Source organism: Enhydra lutris, unplaced genomic scaffold (genome assembly GCF_002288905.1).
Source record: "Enhydra lutris kenyoni isolate GAN:26980312 unplaced genomic scaffold, ASM228890v2 scaffoldscaffold6, whole genome shotgun sequence".
In the NCBI taxonomy this organism is placed as follows: Eukaryota; Metazoa; Chordata; class Mammalia; order Carnivora; family Mustelidae; genus Enhydra; species Enhydra lutris.
In genome coordinates this window covers 48,229,313-48,249,352 of record NW_019154090.1, presented here as the reverse complement: position 1 = coordinate 48,249,352, position 20,040 = coordinate 48,229,313, and the positions used below count along the sequence as shown (strand labels likewise).

General features: G+C 42.9%; 2 protein-coding genes and 1 pseudogene across 2 annotated transcripts; 2 read left to right on the top strand and 1 right to left on the bottom strand.

Moving 5' to 3' along the window:
* Positions 1–3,298: 3,298 nt before the first annotated feature.
* Positions 3,299–5,121, top strand: LOC111141904 (annotated as a pseudogene).
* A 144-nt stretch (positions 5,122–5,265) lies between these two features.
* LOC111141903 (cystatin 11) lies at positions 5,266–7,467 on the top strand. The gene is given in 3 exon segments (XM_022494733.1): positions 5,266–5,490; positions 6,216–6,320; positions 7,384–7,467. Coding segments are annotated over 3 exon segments (414 nt in total).
* An 8,250-nt stretch (positions 7,468–15,717) lies between these two features.
* Positions 15,718–19,782, bottom strand: LOC111141321 (cystatin like 1). The gene is made up of 3 exons (XM_022493780.1): positions 19,564–19,782; positions 16,530–16,640; positions 15,718–15,801 (listed from the first exon to the last, which is right to left on the bottom strand). Exons 1-3 carry the CDS (start codon positions 19,780–19,782, stop codon positions 15,718–15,720), a joined length of 414 nt encoding a protein of 137 aa, XP_022349488.1.
* Positions 19,783–20,040: the final 258 nt, after the last annotated feature.

Sequence of the window (20,040 nt, the reverse complement as noted above, 5' to 3'; positions counted from 1 at the left end):
GTTTGGTGGTCAGATAACTTCTTCCAATGGAGCGCATCCAAGCCTGTGGCAGGAAACACATTAAGCAAATCCACGTAAACCTGAAACTAAGTGTCCTGTTCAAGGTTGAGCAGGAAGACTTTCTGACAGCGGGCAGTTACCCTCCCTCCACTTTTAATTTCAGCCTCCAAACCAACTGTCAGTAGGATGTGGAAAGCCTCCTGCCAGGAAGAATGTTTTTTTGTTCTTTTTTTTTTTTGGATTTTTTTAAATCTTTTTTTTTTTTTAATTAACATGTAATGTATTATTAATCCCAGGGGTACAGGTCTGTGAAATCACCAGGTTTACACACATCATAGCACATATCTTTCCCAATGTCCATAATTCTATCACCATCTCCCTACCCCCCTCCCCCCGGCAACCCTCAGTTTGTTTTGTGAGATTAAGAGTCTCTTATGGTTTTCTGCCTCCTGATCCCACTTTTTTTCATTTATCCTTTTCTACCCTCCAAGCCCCCCACATTGCCTCTCAACTTCCTCATATCAGGGAGATCATATGATAATTGTCTTTCTCTGATTGACTTATTTCGCTAAGCATAATAGCCTCTAGTTCCATCCACATCATTGCAAATGGCAAGATTTCATTTCTTTTGATGGCTGCATTGTATTCCATTGTATATATATACCACATCTTCTTTATCTATTCATCTGCTGATGGATATCTAGGTTCTTTCCATAGTTTGGCTATTGTGGACATTGCTGCTATAAACATTCAGGTGCACGTGTCCCTTTGGATCACTACATTTGTATCTTTAGGGTAAATACCCAGTAGTGTGATTGCTGGGTCGTAGGGTAGCTCTATTTTCAAAGTTTGAGGAACATCCATGCTGTCTTCCAGAGGGGCTGCACCAGCTTGCATTCCCACCAACAGTGTAGGAGGGTTTCTTTTCTTTTCTTTTCTTTTCTTTTTAATAAGATAAATGTACTAGAAAGTATACCCATAGATGCATTGTCTTGTGGCAATAAAGCCATTGGTCCATGTTACCCATAAATGATCCATGGTGGGAGGTGGGCTGGAAATGGTGAATGAGGACTAGGTGGGCCTTGGTGGCTACTTTTGGGACTTCCAAGGGACAGTTATGTGGTACACCCAAATGGGCAGTGTGAGGGGAGTAAGGACGATCTGGTCCTGAGTTTGAGGAGCTTCAGTACACAGTGGGATTTTCAAAGAAATTTGCAGCAACCAGATAGAAATATAGGATCGGATCTCAAAATAAGGACCTGGCATGAAGGCAGTTATATAGGGGTCTACTCTATGGAAGCACTGAATGTGGCCAAATTCTTAGTAGCTTTGAATATGGAAATGACGTTCTTCATTCAGAGTCCATGACAGTGGGTATAATTTGGGGATCTATAACCCCTCTAAAGTTACATACAACATTTTATGTGGATGTTTCTGAATGCTCAAATGGACTTTTTTCTTTTTGACACAGAGAGAGAGAACACAAGCAGGGGGCGTTAGCAGGAAGAGGGAGAGGGAGAAGCAGGCTCCCCACGGAGCAAGGAGAACTTTGTGGGACTCAGTCCCAGGACCCTGGGATCTTGACCTGAGCTGAAGGCAGACGCTTAACCGACTGAACCACCCAGTTGCCCCTCAAATGGTATTTTTAACTGAGAGAGATTTCAAAGTGAGGTTTTAGAGAAGAATGTGAAATTTCTCACAGTAGGCAAAGATCCATAGATATTGAGGAAATAAAGCAGTCAGGAGTTGGAGAGCAGAGAGAAAGTTTTAAGCAACGTGGGCTCCTGTCTGAACCTCACCAAGGCTACAAGCTGAGACTGACTCAATGCTTTCCAGCTGGGCACCCAAGAAACGGCTGGGCCAGAACTGGTCTGAGCAGAGAGAGCTGGAGTGGGAAGGTCCATACACCTTAGCTAAAAGAAATCAAGGGATTCCCAGGGGGCAAACAACCAGATGGAAGACATCTGGGGCAAACAACCAGATGGAATGCTGCTGGGATAGACAGAATAACTTCCCTCAGAATGTTCCAGTCCAATTCCTGGAATCTGTGAACAGGCTGCCTCCAAAAGCAAAGGGGATTTGCAAGTATGATTAAGTTAAGGCTCTTAAGATGGAGAGATGAACCTCAATTATCTGGGTGGGTTGAAATAATTACAAGGATGCTTGTGAGAGGGAGGTAGAGAGTCAGAGAAGAACAGGTGGCAGAAGAATCAGAGGTCAGATGAAATATTTGAAGATGCTACACTGTTGGCTTTGAAGATGGGAAAGGGTATATAGGCTAAGGCATGCAGGTGTCCTCTACAAGCAAGAAAATGAGCTCCAGAGCTTCCAGAAGGAATGCAACCCTGCTAACACCTTAATTTTAGGATTTGTAATCTCCAGAACTGTGAGATAATAACTGTGTGTTGATTTTAAGCCAGTGTTGATGGTAACTCATTGCAGCAGCCCTAGGAAACTAACACAGCTTCCAAGAGAGCTGTGGAGGAGAGGTTACTAGCAGTGGAGGCTGGGGGAGAGCCAGGAAGGGACTCACAGAACTGTGTACTGCATAATTCCCAACAAGTCCAGGAGCACTGCAGCTGGTGTCATGTAGGAACTTCTCAGTATCTCCACCCCTTCTTTTTCTCCTGGTCCCCACATTAGAAGGGTCCTGAAGTAAGATGGTAAGATGAGGCAGATGGAACAGATGGGGAAAATGAAAAAGGAGCTATCACTCTTCCCTGTAGGCAGGCCTCCAGGAGGAAGAAGTATAGCATCACAACACATTCCAAGTTCTAACCCCTGGAGAGACTGGTTCTTGATTACTAGACTGAGGTTGTATGTATTGTCTGAGAGTGCCCTGAAAGGTTACAGGGGACAAATTGCATAGCCGAAGCCATTCAATGGGACAGTGGAAAGTGAATATAAAGCTGTCTCATGACTTCATGCATACATGGAGTCTGCTTCCCATATAGGGCACATCCTTTGCTATCTGGAAACCATTGGCTTCTCCAAGGGGGGCCGTGCACCTCCCAAATTTAAGAGTTCTTAACATAGGGAGTCATCTGGGTGGCTCAGAAGATTAAGCCTCTGACTTCGGCTCAGGTCATGATCTCAGCATCCTGGGATTGAGCCGGGCTCCTCATTCAGCAGGAGCCTGCTTGTTCTTCTGTCCCTCCCCTTGCTTGTGTTCTCACTCTATCTCAAAAATAAATACATTTTTTAAAAAAAAGGAAAGAGTTATTAACACAGGCTGTCGTACCACTGCCATCATCGTGCCAGTCCCTTGGGTCTCAACAAGGCTGGGTGATGTTTCAGAATGGCCGACAAGCCTATTTGAGAGCAGATTGGATCCAGATTCATTCAATATGACAGGAACCAACTGGGCACAATTTATATTGACCCATCATGCCTTACGTGGGAGGGACAGCAATTCCTGAGGAAAGCTGCCATTGTGGAGAGTTTGTCTAGTCTTCCGTTTCAGAAAACCCAGCACAGCATCACAGTGCAGAACCAGCAGCCCATGACAGATAGCTGCATCAACAGCATGGTTGTGGGCCAGCTCAAGGCTGATGAAAACCCCACCATGGGGTTCCACCAGATGTTCCCATTAAAGAACATTGCCAATGCTTGGCTTTGCACCAATCACATATTCAAGGCTTTCCCTGCACAACTTCAATTGGTTTCCTCCCAGCCAAGCACTTGTGCTGTTCCTCTTTTCTCCTCTTCTTTATACTATTCACATTCCTCCAGATATTCAAAATATTATACACAAACGATCAGGGCCGTGGTGCGAGTGGGCTCAGTGCGCTGCTGTTATGGAGGTATTGTGCATGACGTTTGGTCACAAGCTGCATCTGACAAAGTTTGTGTTGAACCAGCACATACCTTGGAAAGACTTAAGTAATGCAAAAGCTTGTCTTTTTATTTCCTTATTTTTTTTAATTTTTTAAATTTATTTCCAGCGTAACAGTATTCATTGTTTTTGCACCACACTCAGTGCTCCATGCAATCCGTGCCCTCTCCAATACCCACCACCTGGTTCCCCCAACCTCCCACGCCCCGCCCCTTCAAAACCCTCAGATTGTTTTTCAGAGTCCATAGTCTCTCATGGTTCACCTCCCCTTCCAATTTCCCTGAACTCCCTTCTCCTCTCTAACTCCCCTGTCCTCCATGCTATTTGTTATGCTCCACAAATAAGTGAAACCATATGATAATTGACTCTCTCTGCTTGACTTATTTCACTCAGCATAATCTCTTCCAGTCCCAACCATGTTGCTACAAAAGTTGGGTATTCATCCTTTCTGATGGAGGCATAATTCTCCATAATGTATATGGACCACATCTTCCTTATCCATTCATCCGTTGAAGGGCATCTTGGTTCTTTCCACAGTTTGGTGACCGTGGCCATTGCTGCTATAAACATTGGGGTACAGATGGCCCTTCTTTTCACTCCATCTGTATCTTTGGGGTAAATACCCAGTAGTGAAATTGCAGGGTCATAGGGAAGCTCTATTTTTAATTTCTTGAGATATTTCCTTATTTTTAACCTACTGACAAGTTGCTCTAATAACTCAGAAGTGAAGGGAAAAATGGCTGCCTCACTGCCTGGATATTCATCTGTTCAGATGTTTCAATGTCTCATGATACAATAACACCACAAATATTTTCTTTAAAAAAAGAATTATTAACACAGAGGAAGAGACCAAGGTTTAGGCCTGAAGGAAAGGTGATATCTTGGCCAGGCAGAGTATAGGGAAAGGGTGATAAGAAGAGTCCAAAAGAAAGGCAAAGGACAGGGAGGATGTGGTGTTCACTTGGCTGACCTGTTTGTGCCTCACTGCCCTGTGATCCAGCATCCCCCATGTCTCCATTGCTTCCTGTCACTCCAGAACACCCACGCTGCTGGCTGAGATGGGTTCAATAGATAGACGCACCTGGCCTGGCTTCCACCCAAATCATGCTGGGGCAGCAAGAGGGTGTGTGTTGCTAAGACAGAAGCACCCAAAAGAGAAGAAATGAGTATTTGTATAAGTGTATGTGTGTGATAAGTGAACATATGCAAAAAGAAGAAGAGAAAGTGGGACTGAACTTGCCAACCATGACAGAGTGTTCCTGCTCATCCACCAGGTCCAGCTATAGTAGAGAGGGTGGAGGAGGAGGGCTGTGGGTTTCCATTACTGACCATTTAAATATGGCCAGGCAAGGAAGGTCAGTGGGATCCTGCTTGACCCTGGAGGGTAAGGGGGAGTTGGTTTCTTCCTATCATTCCCCAGGTGAGGGACAATGGCCAGACTCTGGCAGGTCCCACAAATCCTGCTGGCCATCCTGGTATCTCTGATGGCCCTCACCTACCAAGAAAAAAGGAAAACCTTTCTGAGTGTCAAAGAAGTTCCTGCATCAGAGTCCTATGTGGCAGCCACTATGCAGTATGTGATCAATGACTTCAACGAGAAGAATGACGACAAGTATAGTTTCTGGATTGTGCATGTCCTGAAGGTCCAGAAGCAGGTCAGTGCAGCCCCCTCTCCTAGCCATGCCTTTCCGAAGGGGACAGTCCAAAAGGGATGCCCATACAAGTGAATTTCAGCCTCATTTATCTGTTTTTATGCCAGTACCATGCTGTCTTGGTGATCACAGCTTTGTAGTAAAGCTTGAAATCAGGTAATGTGATGCCCCCAGTTTTATTTTTGTTTTTCATTTAGTTTCAATTGGGAATTTTAGGAGAAACATAAATTCACTGACATGGATGAAATTACTTAAATGACACCTAAGAGCAGGGGTTAACAGATCATACCCCAGGAGCCAAATATTGCCTGACTAAAATTTTTGTAAATAGTTTTATTGCCACCCAGCCATGTCATGCATGCACACATCTTCTAGGGCTACTTTTGAGCCACAACAGCTAAGTTGAGTACTTGCAATTGAGATTGCATGGATTGCAAAGCCTAAAAGATTGACTATCAGGCCCTTTACAGACAGTTTATAGACCCTTGGCCAAAACAATTAGTATCATTTGAGTTGCCCAAGGGGTGTCTTTGCCCAGAGATTGGTTTCTGGAGAATTCTCCTTGAATGGCAAAAGGACGGGAGTCAGATAAGAGGGGGAGAGAGAAGCCCACCAATTTGTCCAAGAAGGAGTCCTTGACCTTGGGCACCATGCAAAGGAGTTTTTGCCACAAGAAGCTACAAAGAAAGGAGAAGTCCTTTAATCTCCTTGCCACTTGCTCCCCACAGATTACTGACCATATGTAGTATCATGTGAACATGGAGATGCAGCGGATCACCTGTCAAAAGTTTGACACTACTAACTGCTCCTTTCAGGAAGGAGAGCTTTATACGGTACTGTATGAATGCACATTAATTCAGGAAGAACTCACTGGGGTTTTCTGTGGTATTAGGATGAGGGAGGGTAGAATTACTGGGGGTATATTCAAGCCTGCTTGAAAAGAATGCATAGATAACACTGACTTACACAAAGAGGAGAAGTGAAGGTAAGAGTGACCAAGATCCTACTTGGCAGGCATTGCTCCTTTGTTGTGGAAGAATTATGGGAGATAAAAGTCGTCAAGACAAGGAGAGTCAGGTGTCTGAATAATTGACTATAACAACAGGGTAAAATCAGAGGATCTTCTTGATGTGACTAAGCTGATGGAATTGGTATTCCGATTCCAATTTTAGAAGAAATGTAAGCGTGTAAGCCTCCCACCCCCAACCCTGGGTTTTCAAATGAAAATCAAGAAAACAAAATCAAACTAAGAAATTATGTTTATTAATTTTTCATTATGGGATAAAAGAGAAGTGAAAAAGAAAAACAAAATCTTGAGAGAGAATGGGGACAAGGGAAGGAGGGAGAGGGTGTGATGAATCAGTGGATGAACAAAGATAAGTGCAGGGAAGGAAGGATAGATGGTGATGGGTGAGTTCAAGTAGATGGATCCAAGTGGATGGATGGATGGATGGAGAATGGATGGATGGATGGATGGATGGATAGATAGATGGATAATGGGTAGATGAACAATGGGTGGGTGATGAATGGATGGATGATGGATGGATGGATGGATGAAGCCAGCAGAGGCCATGTAAGGGAAAGTATGAAGTAAGTGACACATGAGTAAAAATAAGGAGGAAAAAAAAATCACTGGTTTCTATTATGAGTATGGCAGGATGGAGCCTATTTCTAGTCTCCAATTATCACCATAAACAGAAGGATGTTTTAGGGGATGATCTCACTAATTTTACTATCAAGTGATTGAAATCAAAATAAAAGTCAAATCATGTTTGGATTGGAGGCATGGTGAAGTGGTGCCATTTTCCCAAGTACATGTGTTATATCCTCTTCCTGCTCCTTTAAAATTTTCACTTTGCATGTTGAACTTTTTTGAATACTGTTTTTGTTTTTTAGCAAATTGAATGCTTCTACTCAGTGTTTGTTGTTCCTTGGTTTGAAAAGTACAGAATCCTGAACAAAAACTGCACCAAAGGCTAGATGTCCCGGAGCTCGCACCTGCAATCACTATACATGAAAGTACCCTGCAATAAACAGTAATTCTCAATATAGAAAATAAATATTTGTCAAACGATTATCTTAACACTCTTGGTGTTTGTGATTCCACTATTTCTTGCCAGATTCTTCAGTTCATAATGATATAAGCTGAAGGTACTCTGGGCGAGGGCAGTTTGGGGATTCCAATGAGGCAATGTGGATAATTCCTGACCTTATAGACTATACTTGCATGACAGCAGAATTTCAACCCCAGCCTCATTTCAAGTAGTCTTCAGACTGTAGAATAAGTAGAAGATGAGAAGGAGGAAGGGAAAAGCTGAGGTCACTTGCCTGATCAGACAAAATCTGTTTGCAAGTGTGACCTACAATGCATTCTCTGAAGGGCCCAATGAGGAGGATCCCTTTTCTTGCTTCAAGTGTTGAATAAGGACAAATAATACAAGTAATTTTAAAAGTTGAGAGTCTTTGTTACCAATAAGGACTAAGTTGGGAGACGTGTGTTATTTTTTCAGGACAATGAACTGTCTAATACCAAACTCTAGATTTATACCCCTAGCCTCAGCAAAATTGGACCAGGGCAGGTCTCTTCACAGAGGACTTCTTCACCTGGAGTTACCAGGGGAAATATGTGCCCATGTGGGAAGGAGGAGGACCGGGGGGTACCATGACTATTTTATTCATTCCAGATAGACCCATCAGAATATTTCCTCCAAGAGACAAATGATTGAAGGCGGAGAGAAACTAGGAAGACTATAAAGGGATTCCCTTTCCATTGGTCCCATATTAGCAGTGGGGACTGAACATATACACACACCAAGCCAACAGTTTGATTCAGGATTTCAAATAGTGTCACCAACTTCATCTCTCCACTCCATTTCTTCCATGCGGTCTCAGAGGGCTGCCAGCTGGGTCACATCTGTCCTCATTCACATCCAGTAGGGGAGAAAAAGATCTCATCCCCTGGAACTGAGGAAAAAGCCTTATGGTTTAATGCTACTGGGGAACTCTAGGGACATTATAAAATGCACACACACGTGAACACACACTCACAACTTTCTCTTACACACACACACACACACACACACACACACACATATCTACCTGAAGGAAGAGGGAGTAAGGTATTTATGCTATAGCCCAGTTAGTCATTGGCTGCATAAAAGCTCCTAGGAGAAATTAATTCCCCGAAACCACTGGTATGGGGTGGCTTGAGGGCAGAGCAGGCAGCCAGAGATGAAGGGGCATAGGTGCTGCATTTGGAGGTGACATGCACAGTAAGATAAGACTTGGGAGGATAAAGGCAAAGTGTCAACGGGGTACTCTTTCTACATGTGGACTGTGTACAGGGATTCAAAATAGACACATCAAGTCTCTACCAGATAGAGCTGGGAGCTTTGAAAGAAAAATATTTTTGCCTCCTACACTTCCTACCAAAGTTCTGGAATGCTCAAGACCCCATTCCAGGTGGTGCTCAGATAAAACTCCCCTCCATGAACTATTCAGGAAAATGTTAACAGTTTCCTCATCTTTTTTTTTTTTTTTAGATTTTATTTATTTATTTGACAGAGAGAGATCACAAGTAGATGGAGAGGCAGGCAGAGAGAGAGAGAGAGAGGGAAGCAGGCTCCCTGCTGAGCAGAGAGCCCAATGCGGGACTCGATCCCAGGACCCTGAGATCATGACCTGAGCCGAAGGCAGCGGCTTAACGCCCTGAGCCACCCGGGTGCCCCCAGTTTCCTCATCTTTAATCGAAAATAATGGTACCTATTTCTTGGGGTAGTTATAAATATCAATGATGATAGTGCATGTAAACTACTTAACAAAACAAATATTCAAATGGATGGTAATGATTAGTAAGAATGCTGGCAGTAGCATTAATACTTTAATATTAATCAGTCATACAACTCTTTGCTGGTGTTTTGGCTGCTTTGTCTGAAGGCAAAGTTTATTAACCTGGGGTAGAATAAAAGAAAGGTAGAACATTTATGTCCATTGATCTTTTGGATTTCTCAGGCCAAGTTTTTTTAATTTATTTTGAAACAACAAAAAGAAGACACTTATAAGATAGTACAGAGAGGTCTCTTGTATGCTTCATTTATTTTCCTTGCATGGTCACATCTTTTGTAGTCACAGATAAATATCACAAGCAGGAAATTGACACTGTTATAGTTTGCACGTGTGTCATTTTGTCATATGTGTAGAGTTGTGTGACTGTAATCACAATCAAGATATAGAACTATACTGTCACCACGAAGTTGCTCTGAACTAACCCCTATAGAGTCACAACTCCCTTTCCTCACCATCTGAAACTCCTTGAAGCCACTAATTTATTCTCTCTTTGGTTGCACCATTTTGAGAACGATATATAAATGGAATCAAGTATGTGACCTTTTGATATTTGTGACGATGCCCTTGGATCGTGGTGCGCAGGGGCGAGTGGGATGCCCCCTCGGGGAAGACGGTGAGTGTGGCTGTGAAGTGCCTGAAGCCTGACGTGCTGAGCCAGCCTGAAGCCATGGAATCCATCCAATGTGTTTCATGCTATCAGTAACTTGTTTCTTTTAATTGTTGACTAGTATTCCATGGCATACGATACCATCACAGTTTGTTTAATTATTTACCTATTTTAGGATGTGTTTGTTGTTTTCAGCTTTTACAAATAAAGTTTCTGTGAACAATCATGTATGAGGTTTTGTGTGGATGTAAGTTTTCATTTCTCCGGGTTAAATTCTGAGGAGTACAATTGCCGCACCATATAGTAAAGTATATTTTTGGACTTTCTCTTTTTGAAAAAGAAACTGCCAAACTATTTTCCAAAGGATGTATCATTATGTAATGTCCCTCCCTGGTAATTTTCTTTCTCTGAGGTCTACTTTATCTGATATTAATATAGCTTCTCTTACTTTCTTCTTCTTTTTTTTTTTTTTTTTAGTTCTCCAGGTGGGAATTTATTTTTTACTTTTTATTTATTTATTTTTTTTAAAAGATTTTATTTATTTATTTGACAGACAGAGATGACAAGTAGACAGAAAGGCAGGCAGAAAGGAGGAGGCAGGCTCCCTGCCGAGCAGAGAGCCCAATGCGGGGCTCGATCCCAGGACCCTGGGATCATGACCTGAGCCAAAGGCAGAGGCTTTAACCCACTGAGCCACCCAGGTGCCCCATCTCTCGCTTTCTTCTAATGTTCACATAATATAACTTTAGCATCTTTTCACTTTCAACTCACACATATCATTATATTTGAAGTAAGTTTCTTGTAGATAACATTTAGTTGGGTCATGTTTTATTTAATCCACTTCACCAATCTCTGTCTTTTAATTGTCTTATTTAGACCATTTACTGTAGCTTGCACATTCAATGTAATTGCTGAAAGGAATTAGGTCTCTTATTTTATTTTTTCCTCTCTCTGTGTTTTGTTTATGTTTTATTTTTCTTCCTTCCTGTGAGTTACTTAAACATTTGTTTAAAAATTCCATTTTTATGTATCTATACTCTTTGTGAGTATATCTCTTTGCACAGCCTTCTAGGTGGTTGCTCGAGATATGACATTATAAATGCATAACTTGTCAGTCTACTGGTGCTGATATCTTACCAGTTTGAATGAAATGTAGAAAGTTTACCTCCCTTTATACCCCTTTATTATTCCTCATTTACAAATGTCCTAAATATTTCTTCTGTATACATTGGGAACCACATCAGAAAATGATATATTTTTGCTTTAACCATCAGACATAATTTAGAAAACTCAAGAGAAAGAAATCTTATTGTATGTACCTATATTTTTACTTTTTAAGTTTTTCTTTTCTGATGCTTTAAGATCCTTTTTTAAAAAAAAATTCCTTTATATTTAGAGAACTTCTTTTAGCTGTTATTTTAATGTGGGTCTTCTGGTGCAAATTCTCTAGTTTTCTTCCATGTGAGAATGGCTTATTTCCCCTTTATTCCTGAGGGATGTTTTTGGTGGATATAGGATTCTGGATTGACAGTTTCCTTTTCTTTTGGCTCCTAAAAAACATTGTAACACTTCTAGTCTCCATGGTTTATTATGAGAAATCTGTTGTCATTCAAATTGGGGTTTTCCCCCTATAGGTAAGGTGCCATTTCTCTTTCACTGCTTTCAAGATTATTTTCTTTATCTTTAAATTTCAGAAGTTTAACTCTGATGCATTTTGCTGTAGATCTCATTGGGTTTATCCTGTTTAGTATTTACTCACTTTAGTAATATACATTTAAGTAATATACATTCACTTTGATACTATACGTTTATGTCTTTTGCCAAATTTGAAAAGTGATCAATCTTGATTTCTTCAAATAGTTTTTTTTAAGTTTCTTTTCAGCGTAACAGTATTCATTGTTTTTGCACCACACCCAGTGATCCATGCAATCCGTGCCCTCTCTAATACTCACCACCTGCTTCCCCCAACCTCCCACCCGCCGCCCCTTCAAATAGTTTTTTAGTCCCCCTTTCTCCTCTCTTTCTGCAATTCCAGTGTGTTGGATATTTTGTAATAGTTTCAGCAATTTCTGAGGCTCTGTTCTTTTCTACTCAGTCGGCTTTCTCAGTATTATTCAGATTGGATAGTTTCCATTATTCTCACTTCTGCTTCATTTATTTTTTTCCTTTATCCCTTCCATTCCACTAGTGAGCCCACACATTTAATTTTGTATTTCAGTTATTTCACTTTTCAATTCTAATATTTCCACCTGTTTTTTTCTTTACATCATCTATTTCTTTGCTGAGATTGTCTGTATTTTAGCTGAGACTTCCCATTTGCTCATTTGTTTGAGGCATGTTGATAATTGATCATTGCAGCCTTTTTATGATGACTGCTTTAAAATCCTTATCAAATGGTGGGTATCCATCCTTTCTGATGGCTGAGTAATATTCCTTTGTATGTATGAACCGCATCTTCTTTATCCATTCATCTGTTGAAGAATATCTTCGCTTCTTCCACAATCCTTATCAGATGATTTTAAGATCTGTCTCATCTCTATGTTAGCATCTGTTCCTTTTCTTCTCATTTAAGTTGACATTTTACTCATTCTTAGTAAGACAAGTGATTTTCTATTAAAACCTGGATGTTTTCATATTGTACTTCTGGATCCCACTTATATGTCTCTTAGTAGGCCTCCTCTGACAGTGCTATATAGGGAAGAGGAACACCACCTCATCACTGCCAAGTGGGGACTGAAGGCTAGGTTCCTCATTCAGCCTCTGTTGACACAGGTCAGGGAGATTCCTCATCACAGCTAGATGGGATGGGAACTCAGCCTTCTGCCCCACCCCCGACCCAGGCTCAGTGGGGAAAAACAGAACTCCAGGATCTCTATGTAGCCTCCACTATCACCACAGGGAATGTGTGTGTGGGGAGGGGGGATGTTGACACTCAATGAGGTGAAAGCTCTGCACCCTACTTGGCTTTCTCTGACACCATTTCAACATGAGTATTGGGCTCCTCATTACAGTCTCAAGAGGTTGAAAATCTACTTTCCCTACTCAGCCTTTGCCGGGGGTCAAGGGATTGTAGAGCCTCATTTTTTCCTTTAGTATTTGTGGGGAGTAAAGCACTTATCTAAATGTTCTCTGTTCCAATGGGGTACCCCATCCTGACCTTTTGGCCAGAGAGAGCAGGTTTTTCCTGAGACTTTTTTTATCTGCCCCTATCGTCATTTCTAGGTTTTCCCCTTCTTCATCGCCAAGTCTGAGATACAAAGCAAAAAGGAAACACAGAGTATAAGCTTCCTATAGCTGCTGTCAAATGTCCACAAACTTGCTGACCTCAAACTGTAGAGACGTGTTCTCATTCAGTTCTGGAACCACAAAGTCTGAAATCAAAGGTGTTGGCAGGACTGTGATCCCCACAGAGGCTCTAGGTGAGAATCTGTTCTTTTCTTTTTCCAGCCTCTGGTGGCTGCTGGCTTTGCTGGGCTGTGGCCATATCACTACCCTCTCTGCCTCTGTTATCGCACACCTTCTCTTCCATGATTCTCTGCTAAATCCTTCTCTGCCTCTCTCTTATAAGGATATCTGTCTTGGGTCTCTTAGACATCAGGGACTGGACTCCCCTCTCCCATCACAGAGGCCTACCTTGTGCCTATCCTTCCTAGCTTTCATTCATAAAAGCAAAGCAAATGGGTAGGGCAGGAAGAGTTCACTTTAAAAATTCAAAGCAACTTATAAAGTTTAGTAAAATATTATCAAAAGAATAAAGTATTATTTGAAATTACATAAAATAAAGCTACAAATAAAACAATTAGGTCATATAACCAAAAGATATTTTAAAAAGTAAGAACTTAGAAGCCAAACAAGTTTTAAATCAATAATTAAATAGCATTAGAGAGGTAAATTAAGTAAAAAATTTGAAAATATTAAAAAAATCTTGAGTAAATTAGCTAAAGCTGAATGTACACATATCCTATTATCCATGATTCCACTCTTAGCTGTATGCTCCACAAAAAATTAATGCATGTGTCTCCCTAGTCACACACATGCATATTTATTCTTAATATCTATTATTCTTTAGAAACTAAAAACTACCATAAATTTCATTATCAGTAGAATGAATAAATATAGTGTGGTATAATCACAAAATAGAATTCTACACAATCCTAAAGTGAGCTACAATTATACACAACATGAAAAAATTCAGAAATATGTTGAATGAAAGAAGCCAAAAACAAAAGAATATATACTGTATGATTCCATTTGTAAAAGCTCAACCAACAGGTCAAACTCAGCTAGGATGGTAGGATCTGGAGAGACACTCTATCTCTAACATGAAGGTGAGAGTTGCTATTTCATAGGTTATCATTTGTTATGATAACCAAATGAGAAAGTGAGGACAGCAAGCCCATGCAAGTCACCCACTCAGCCCTCAGTGACATTAGAGTTGCTAAACTGGATGCTTCTGCCTTCTCTCTTGCATGAAAATTTCACAACCTCTAACATGGCAGCTCTGCTCTCCCTTCTCTCTCAAGTCACTCAGGTGAATCTGAGGTTCTTATTTGTGTGTTTACTCTTTCTCTTTGCAAATCCTCTCTCTCGAGCCGCCATTATAAGTGTGCTGGTGGGTCTGGTCACTAAGGACGTTCTCACTGTTCATCTGCTCCCCATTTCTGGTCTAGTGTACACCTAATCTGCTCAACTATGAGTTACATAAGGGAAAACGCCATAGGTCTTATTCCTCTAGCAGTGAGCACTTAGGAGGCTCAGGAACTCTCTGTGAAGAAAAGAGATCACACAGCCAGCCCAGAATGCTGTCTTTGGAAAGCCCCACTTGTAAAGTTGGCCTTGTTTGAAGTGTGGGAACATGGATGGCAAACAGTTCCCTACTCTGATATAAAACTATCTCTAAGTGATGAGAGGACCTCATTGTGTCTATACTATTTATATAATGTGATTTATACTGAATACATGTTTTTCTTTCTGGGAGTCTGAAGCTTGGACACATCCTAGGCAGAGGCTGCCTATGTGTGCAGCTCCAGGGAAAACCCATGACACTGAGTCTTTAATGAGCTTCCCTGGGAAAAAACATTTCACACATGTTATCACAGCTCACTACTGGGGAATTAAGTGCATACCATCTGACTGCACCAGGAAAGGACTCTGGAAACCTGCACCTCATTCCCTGGAACTTCTCCACATTAGCCTTTTCCCTTTGCTGGTTTTATCTTATCCCCTTTCACTGTAATAAGTCATAGCTGTGAGTACAACTATGTGTTGAGTCCTGAGGGTCTTTCTACTGAGTTACTGGACTAGTGAACTTAGGGAATTTAGCCACACTCACAAAGATGTGTAAGTCACAGAGAGTATGGGGAAGAAACATAGCTCCTGCAAGCACAGGCCAGGGGTCAGAATGTGCCTGAATCACAACAAACCTCAGAGACATGCACTGAAGTAGAAAAACTCTGTTTCCCCCAAAGACTTAACATCCTTCTATTCAAATTGCAGCCACCCCCCTAAGGGCCACTGAATATGTGCATGAGTAAGTGTGTGTGTGTGAACATGTGAGCATGTACATGAATGTGAGTGTGTGACTGCATATGTGTGGTTATGCCTGTGCATGAGTGTGTTGTGAGTGTGCATGTACACATGTGTGAGTGTGCATGTGTGCACAAGTGTGAGCAGGTGTATGGAGACTCTGTTGAGGGGGTAGAGGCACTTAGAAGTCTAATAGAAAGTGCACAGTATGACCATCTAAGTTTTCATCAAATATCTTTGCACCAGTGCATTCAAGCCTCCAGACAAGAGTTGTTCCAGAGTTGGTAATAGTTCATCCAGGGCACGGTGTACACCAAAAAATCACAAATGAAACTCTGTGGAAGGAGAAAGAAAAGAGCTTTCAGGGAAATATTTTTTGAAGGTGAACAAAAAGCCCCTGCCCCCAACAAGCTTTTATCTGGGGGAATCTGGACCAGTCCCCATGTCTGCAGTCACATGGTTGGGCAGAGTGGGGTCAGACTGAACAGGGATGTCACCCTGGACACCCCCTGTCTAGTCACTTGGGACCCGGAACAGGTGCACCTGGAGCCTACAGCCCAACAGGATTCTGGGATGAAATCCAGGCAGGACAGCCTGTGGTAGCAGCATTGCCCACTGTCCTCCTGCTTCTGCACTCAGGAACAGAGTGTCCCTTGTGTCTACACCAGCTTGCAGGTGGTTGCACCAGGAGGGACTGGGAAAAGCCAGAAAAGATGAGCAGAGGTTGGAAGACAAGAAGGAAACTAGACAATTCCCAGGGACACAGAGAGTATGAGCCGAGACCAGAGCAAAGCCCCAGGGAAAGTAAACCGTTTCCACCTGAGGTCAGGGGCAGGACTGCCAGGGGAAGAGAATGGAGGCCTGCAGTCAGGGCAGCTCAGGGTGAAGAGACTGCCCAATCAGAGAACCTTCCTCCCACCTCTGGACACCTCCAATGGCATTGGGCAGCCTGAAAGCCCATATCCATACAGTTAGAAAAGCTGTCGATGTCCAAATACTTTTTAAAATTTTACTTTTCCCTCTTTGATCACAAGTCCCTGCTCAAATTACTATCACCACACACCTTTTTCAGCTTCTTTTTGCTTTGAATGGGGCATGAATTTCTTGTGCTGTTTCTTTTGCATTTGGTGCGGCTAATCTTCACAGATATCATATATTCCACTCCAGTTGTGAGCTACCGAGAAAGAGCGGCACGGTTAGTGTCGGCTCCCAGCATCCAGTTGCTGGACTTCTCCAGGAAAAGCTAGGCCATGAAGCCCCAGGACCTACACTCCCTGTTTCCAGAGCTCATACACTAAAAGCATGTCTCCCTCCTCTCCCAGAGGGAAGATGCATAGTATTAGCTGAAGCCCTTGGTCGGCCCTCAGCATGTGCAGAGTCCTTCCCCTTGCTCTGGGCTGCCTTCGCTTTTGCAGCCATAGAGGGCTTCTCACCTGTTTCCCTTGCATCCTCAGGATGAAGGACTGGCAAGGCATTGAGTTTGGTTGCCTGGAAGCCCCAGAATACCCCCATATCTATACACATGATCCCCAGAATGCATAGGGGTGCATCTTGTCCCTTGGCTTCACCCATGTCCTCCCTCCCTACTTTCCTTCCCAGCCAACCCGAAGGAAAGCAATTTAGCAACACAGCTAAAAAACAGAGGCGTAGAAACTGAATTGATTTGGGGCATTTGTTTCCCTCCTACCAGCACTGCACCCTTGAGCAAATGCCCAGCAGCCTCCCTTTCTTCAGCTACAGAGTCCTGATAATAATTGGGCCAGCTCAAGGAGTTGTTGCATGCGCTACAGAGAAGCATGTATTTTACTGAATGCACAAAGCAAATTTTAAAATAAACTATAAGGAATTATTAAGTGTTTTAACAAAGTGTGGGGACCATTACTCTGAAGCAGCTATGGAGATAGGAAAGCGATAGAACAGAAGACAGAAGAATTGTGCTCGAGTTCTGGCTTTACCCCTGCCAACTCTTTCTCCTTGTCCAAGCCCGGCCACCTCCCTGACTCAGTTTCCTCATCTAGAGAATGGGGAGAACAATGCCAATTTCCTCCTAGGCTGTACGCAAACAGTGAATGTGTAAACCATGGAGAACACACACTAGGGCTATTTCCAGCTGCTGGGCTCTGTCTTGTTTCATTCATGATCGAGTGCCAGGCTGTAAGTACTCTGAAGGCAGGGAGACTGGGAAAGCCCTTTGTGGCAGGACCCATACCTTGCAGTGGAACTCCAACAAATGCTTTGGGGATTCATGTCCTCTACTGGAAATGCCTGGGTCCCTCAAGTCAACACGTGGGAAAGAGAGCTCTACCCTGGGGAGGGGAGAAGCTCCTGGAAGTTCCCTGCTTCCTTGTCCCTTCATCAGGGTCAAACCAAAGGAGAGGGCTTTGTACTCTCCCTGGTGGTGGTAGAGGGAGAGAACGCCTACACTGCCCTCTCGAGGAAACTGCCCCCAGAAAAACTCAGGGTGGTTGCAGGAGAGGGAGGCTTGAGGGCATTATGGCCATCCTGGTCCCAGCATCTGCCACCTGAAGAACCTCAGGATGCAGGGCTCCTTTATCTTCATCAAAGGACAGTTCCATCCAGGTGTTGGCATCTTGCAGGGCTTTCGCACAGCATACTCCATAGATATGAAAAATCTAAAACACTGGCCATAAATTTTACTGACATTCCAGCGTGCAAAGTGTTTTTGTATTCATTATTAGACTGGATTGCTAGGTAATAAGAGGTATCATCATACTCATACAAATATTTTCATGAGTGCTGCTTCACTCTTATCCTGTCCACTTGCAGGTGAGGAAACAGGCCTGGAGAGTATGAATGGCTCTTGACATAGATCTCGCAATGAGAGGGACCTGGAACCTGGGTGCATATAGCACATCAGGCCCTCATCCTATACCCCTCTGTGAGGTATTAGGACACACACCATTATGCGGCGGAAGGACCTAGGTCCCCTGGCTTCCAAGGGGCACACACACTCTGTTCCTTTATCCATCTGAATGGCATTAATAGTTCATAAACTATTCTTCTAGAGTTAACTGTTAATGATAATGGACTGACTGCACAAGGCAGCACTCCTGGGAGTCTCAGATTTATCCTTGGGAACATGGACCTGGGAGAGCAAGCCAACTTGGCAAGAACTTTGGTCAATAGCCGCCACCTTGTGGCCAAGTCACCTCAGTGTTCATGGGCCACATGAGCCACCATCTTGGGGCAAGAGTATGTGACTGAAACAGGGACAGACTGATGTCCACACTATGATGTCAGGCCTGCTTTGTGTCACACTAACACTGCCTGCCCCTTTCTGTGCCCCAGCCTTGCTGGTTTCTCCTGTTTCCACTGCCTCCTGCCTCTCTCTTCTGGCCAGAGACCTTTACTCCTGTCATTTTTCCCCCAAAATCAGTTTAATTGAACTAAAATGTGCTCTTGCCTCTGCTCTAACTTACATATTGTTTACTATGTAAACTTGAAGGGAAGTTGGACCCACGAAAGTGGTTTTCAAACAACTTTTCTTTCCTTGTCATCTTCAATTGGTGTATTTCAAAGAAACTTTGTGTGCAAAACACATAAAAAGAGAGATGATCTGGTTGAAGTCTGTTCCTCACTCCCCCTTCTCCCTTTCGCCCAAAAATATGCCCTGTGCAATTCTGGATTCCTTTAGAATACAACTAGAAAGCTGAGACTTTACAGCCCTGGACACTGAAAGACTATGTTGAGGGAGAACCTACAGAAAATGTTTATATTTCACCAAAGTAGACTATTAAAGGAAACGAAGTCATCCTCATTGGCTGTCACTCTGGTAGGACTAATTTCAGAGCAAAAGGCAATTCTTTTCAAGAAAAAATAGTTGAGAACCTCAGAAACTGTTTTTACTTCAGACCAAGAGTAACAGAGTTAAGGTTTCATTCCAGTCATTCAGCAAACTTTTTGAAAGTATGGTAAAAGCAAGTCTGGGGTCCAAATCACTCCAAAGCATGCTCATCCCAAATGAAGCCTCCCCCCAACCTTGGTGAAACCATCACTTGGTTCTCTTTGGGAACCATACCGCGTCCCTGAATGTCCACGTGGACATTGCCCACATCCAGAGAAACTGAGGCACAAACCTGCATCTGACTTCGAAGTAGCTTGTCGACTTGAAATAAATAGGTGTCATTGCTAGCATTGTTGTAAGTTTCCATGAAGAACTGGAGCGTTGAATTCATATTTGCCTTGCTCATGGACTTCTCCTGGAAGCCTTCCCATCTTTGAAAATGACCTAGTCTGGCTGCCAGGACCAGGGCAGTCAACAGCCACAGAGGGTTCCTCCAGCATCCAACTCCCATCTTGCAGCCTCGGAAACCTCCTATCCACTGCACCTGCCAGGATGGGGTTGGAGTCAGACTGCAACACACTCACCCTCCCGCAGTGCCCCTTGCCCTGTAGGCTTGCCCAAGTTAAGCAGAGATTGAGACCTCAGCCTTTCAAGGCTCTGCCTCCAATCCGAGCAGAGGACCAACCCAGGAAATCTCCCTGCATGGGTGCTCAACTCTCTTTCAGGTCTGTACATCTTCCACACATTTATGATACCTACTTTGTTCTTC

Excerpts from the sequence above, each read along its gene's own strand:
- LOC111141321 (XM_022493780.1), bottom strand. The coding sequence starts at position 19,782 with ATGGGAGTTGGATGCTGGAGGAACCCTCTGTGGCTGTTGACTGCCCTG. Across the intron at positions 16,641-19,563 it reads TACTTCGAAGTCAGATGCAG|CTCACAACTGGAGTGGAATA; the intron begins GTTTGTGCCTCA and ends CTTTCTCGGTAG. Across the intron at positions 15,802-16,529 it reads GCAAAAAGAAGCTGAAAAAG|AGTTTCATTTGTGATTTTTT; the intron begins GTGTGTGGTGAT and ends CTCCTTCCACAG.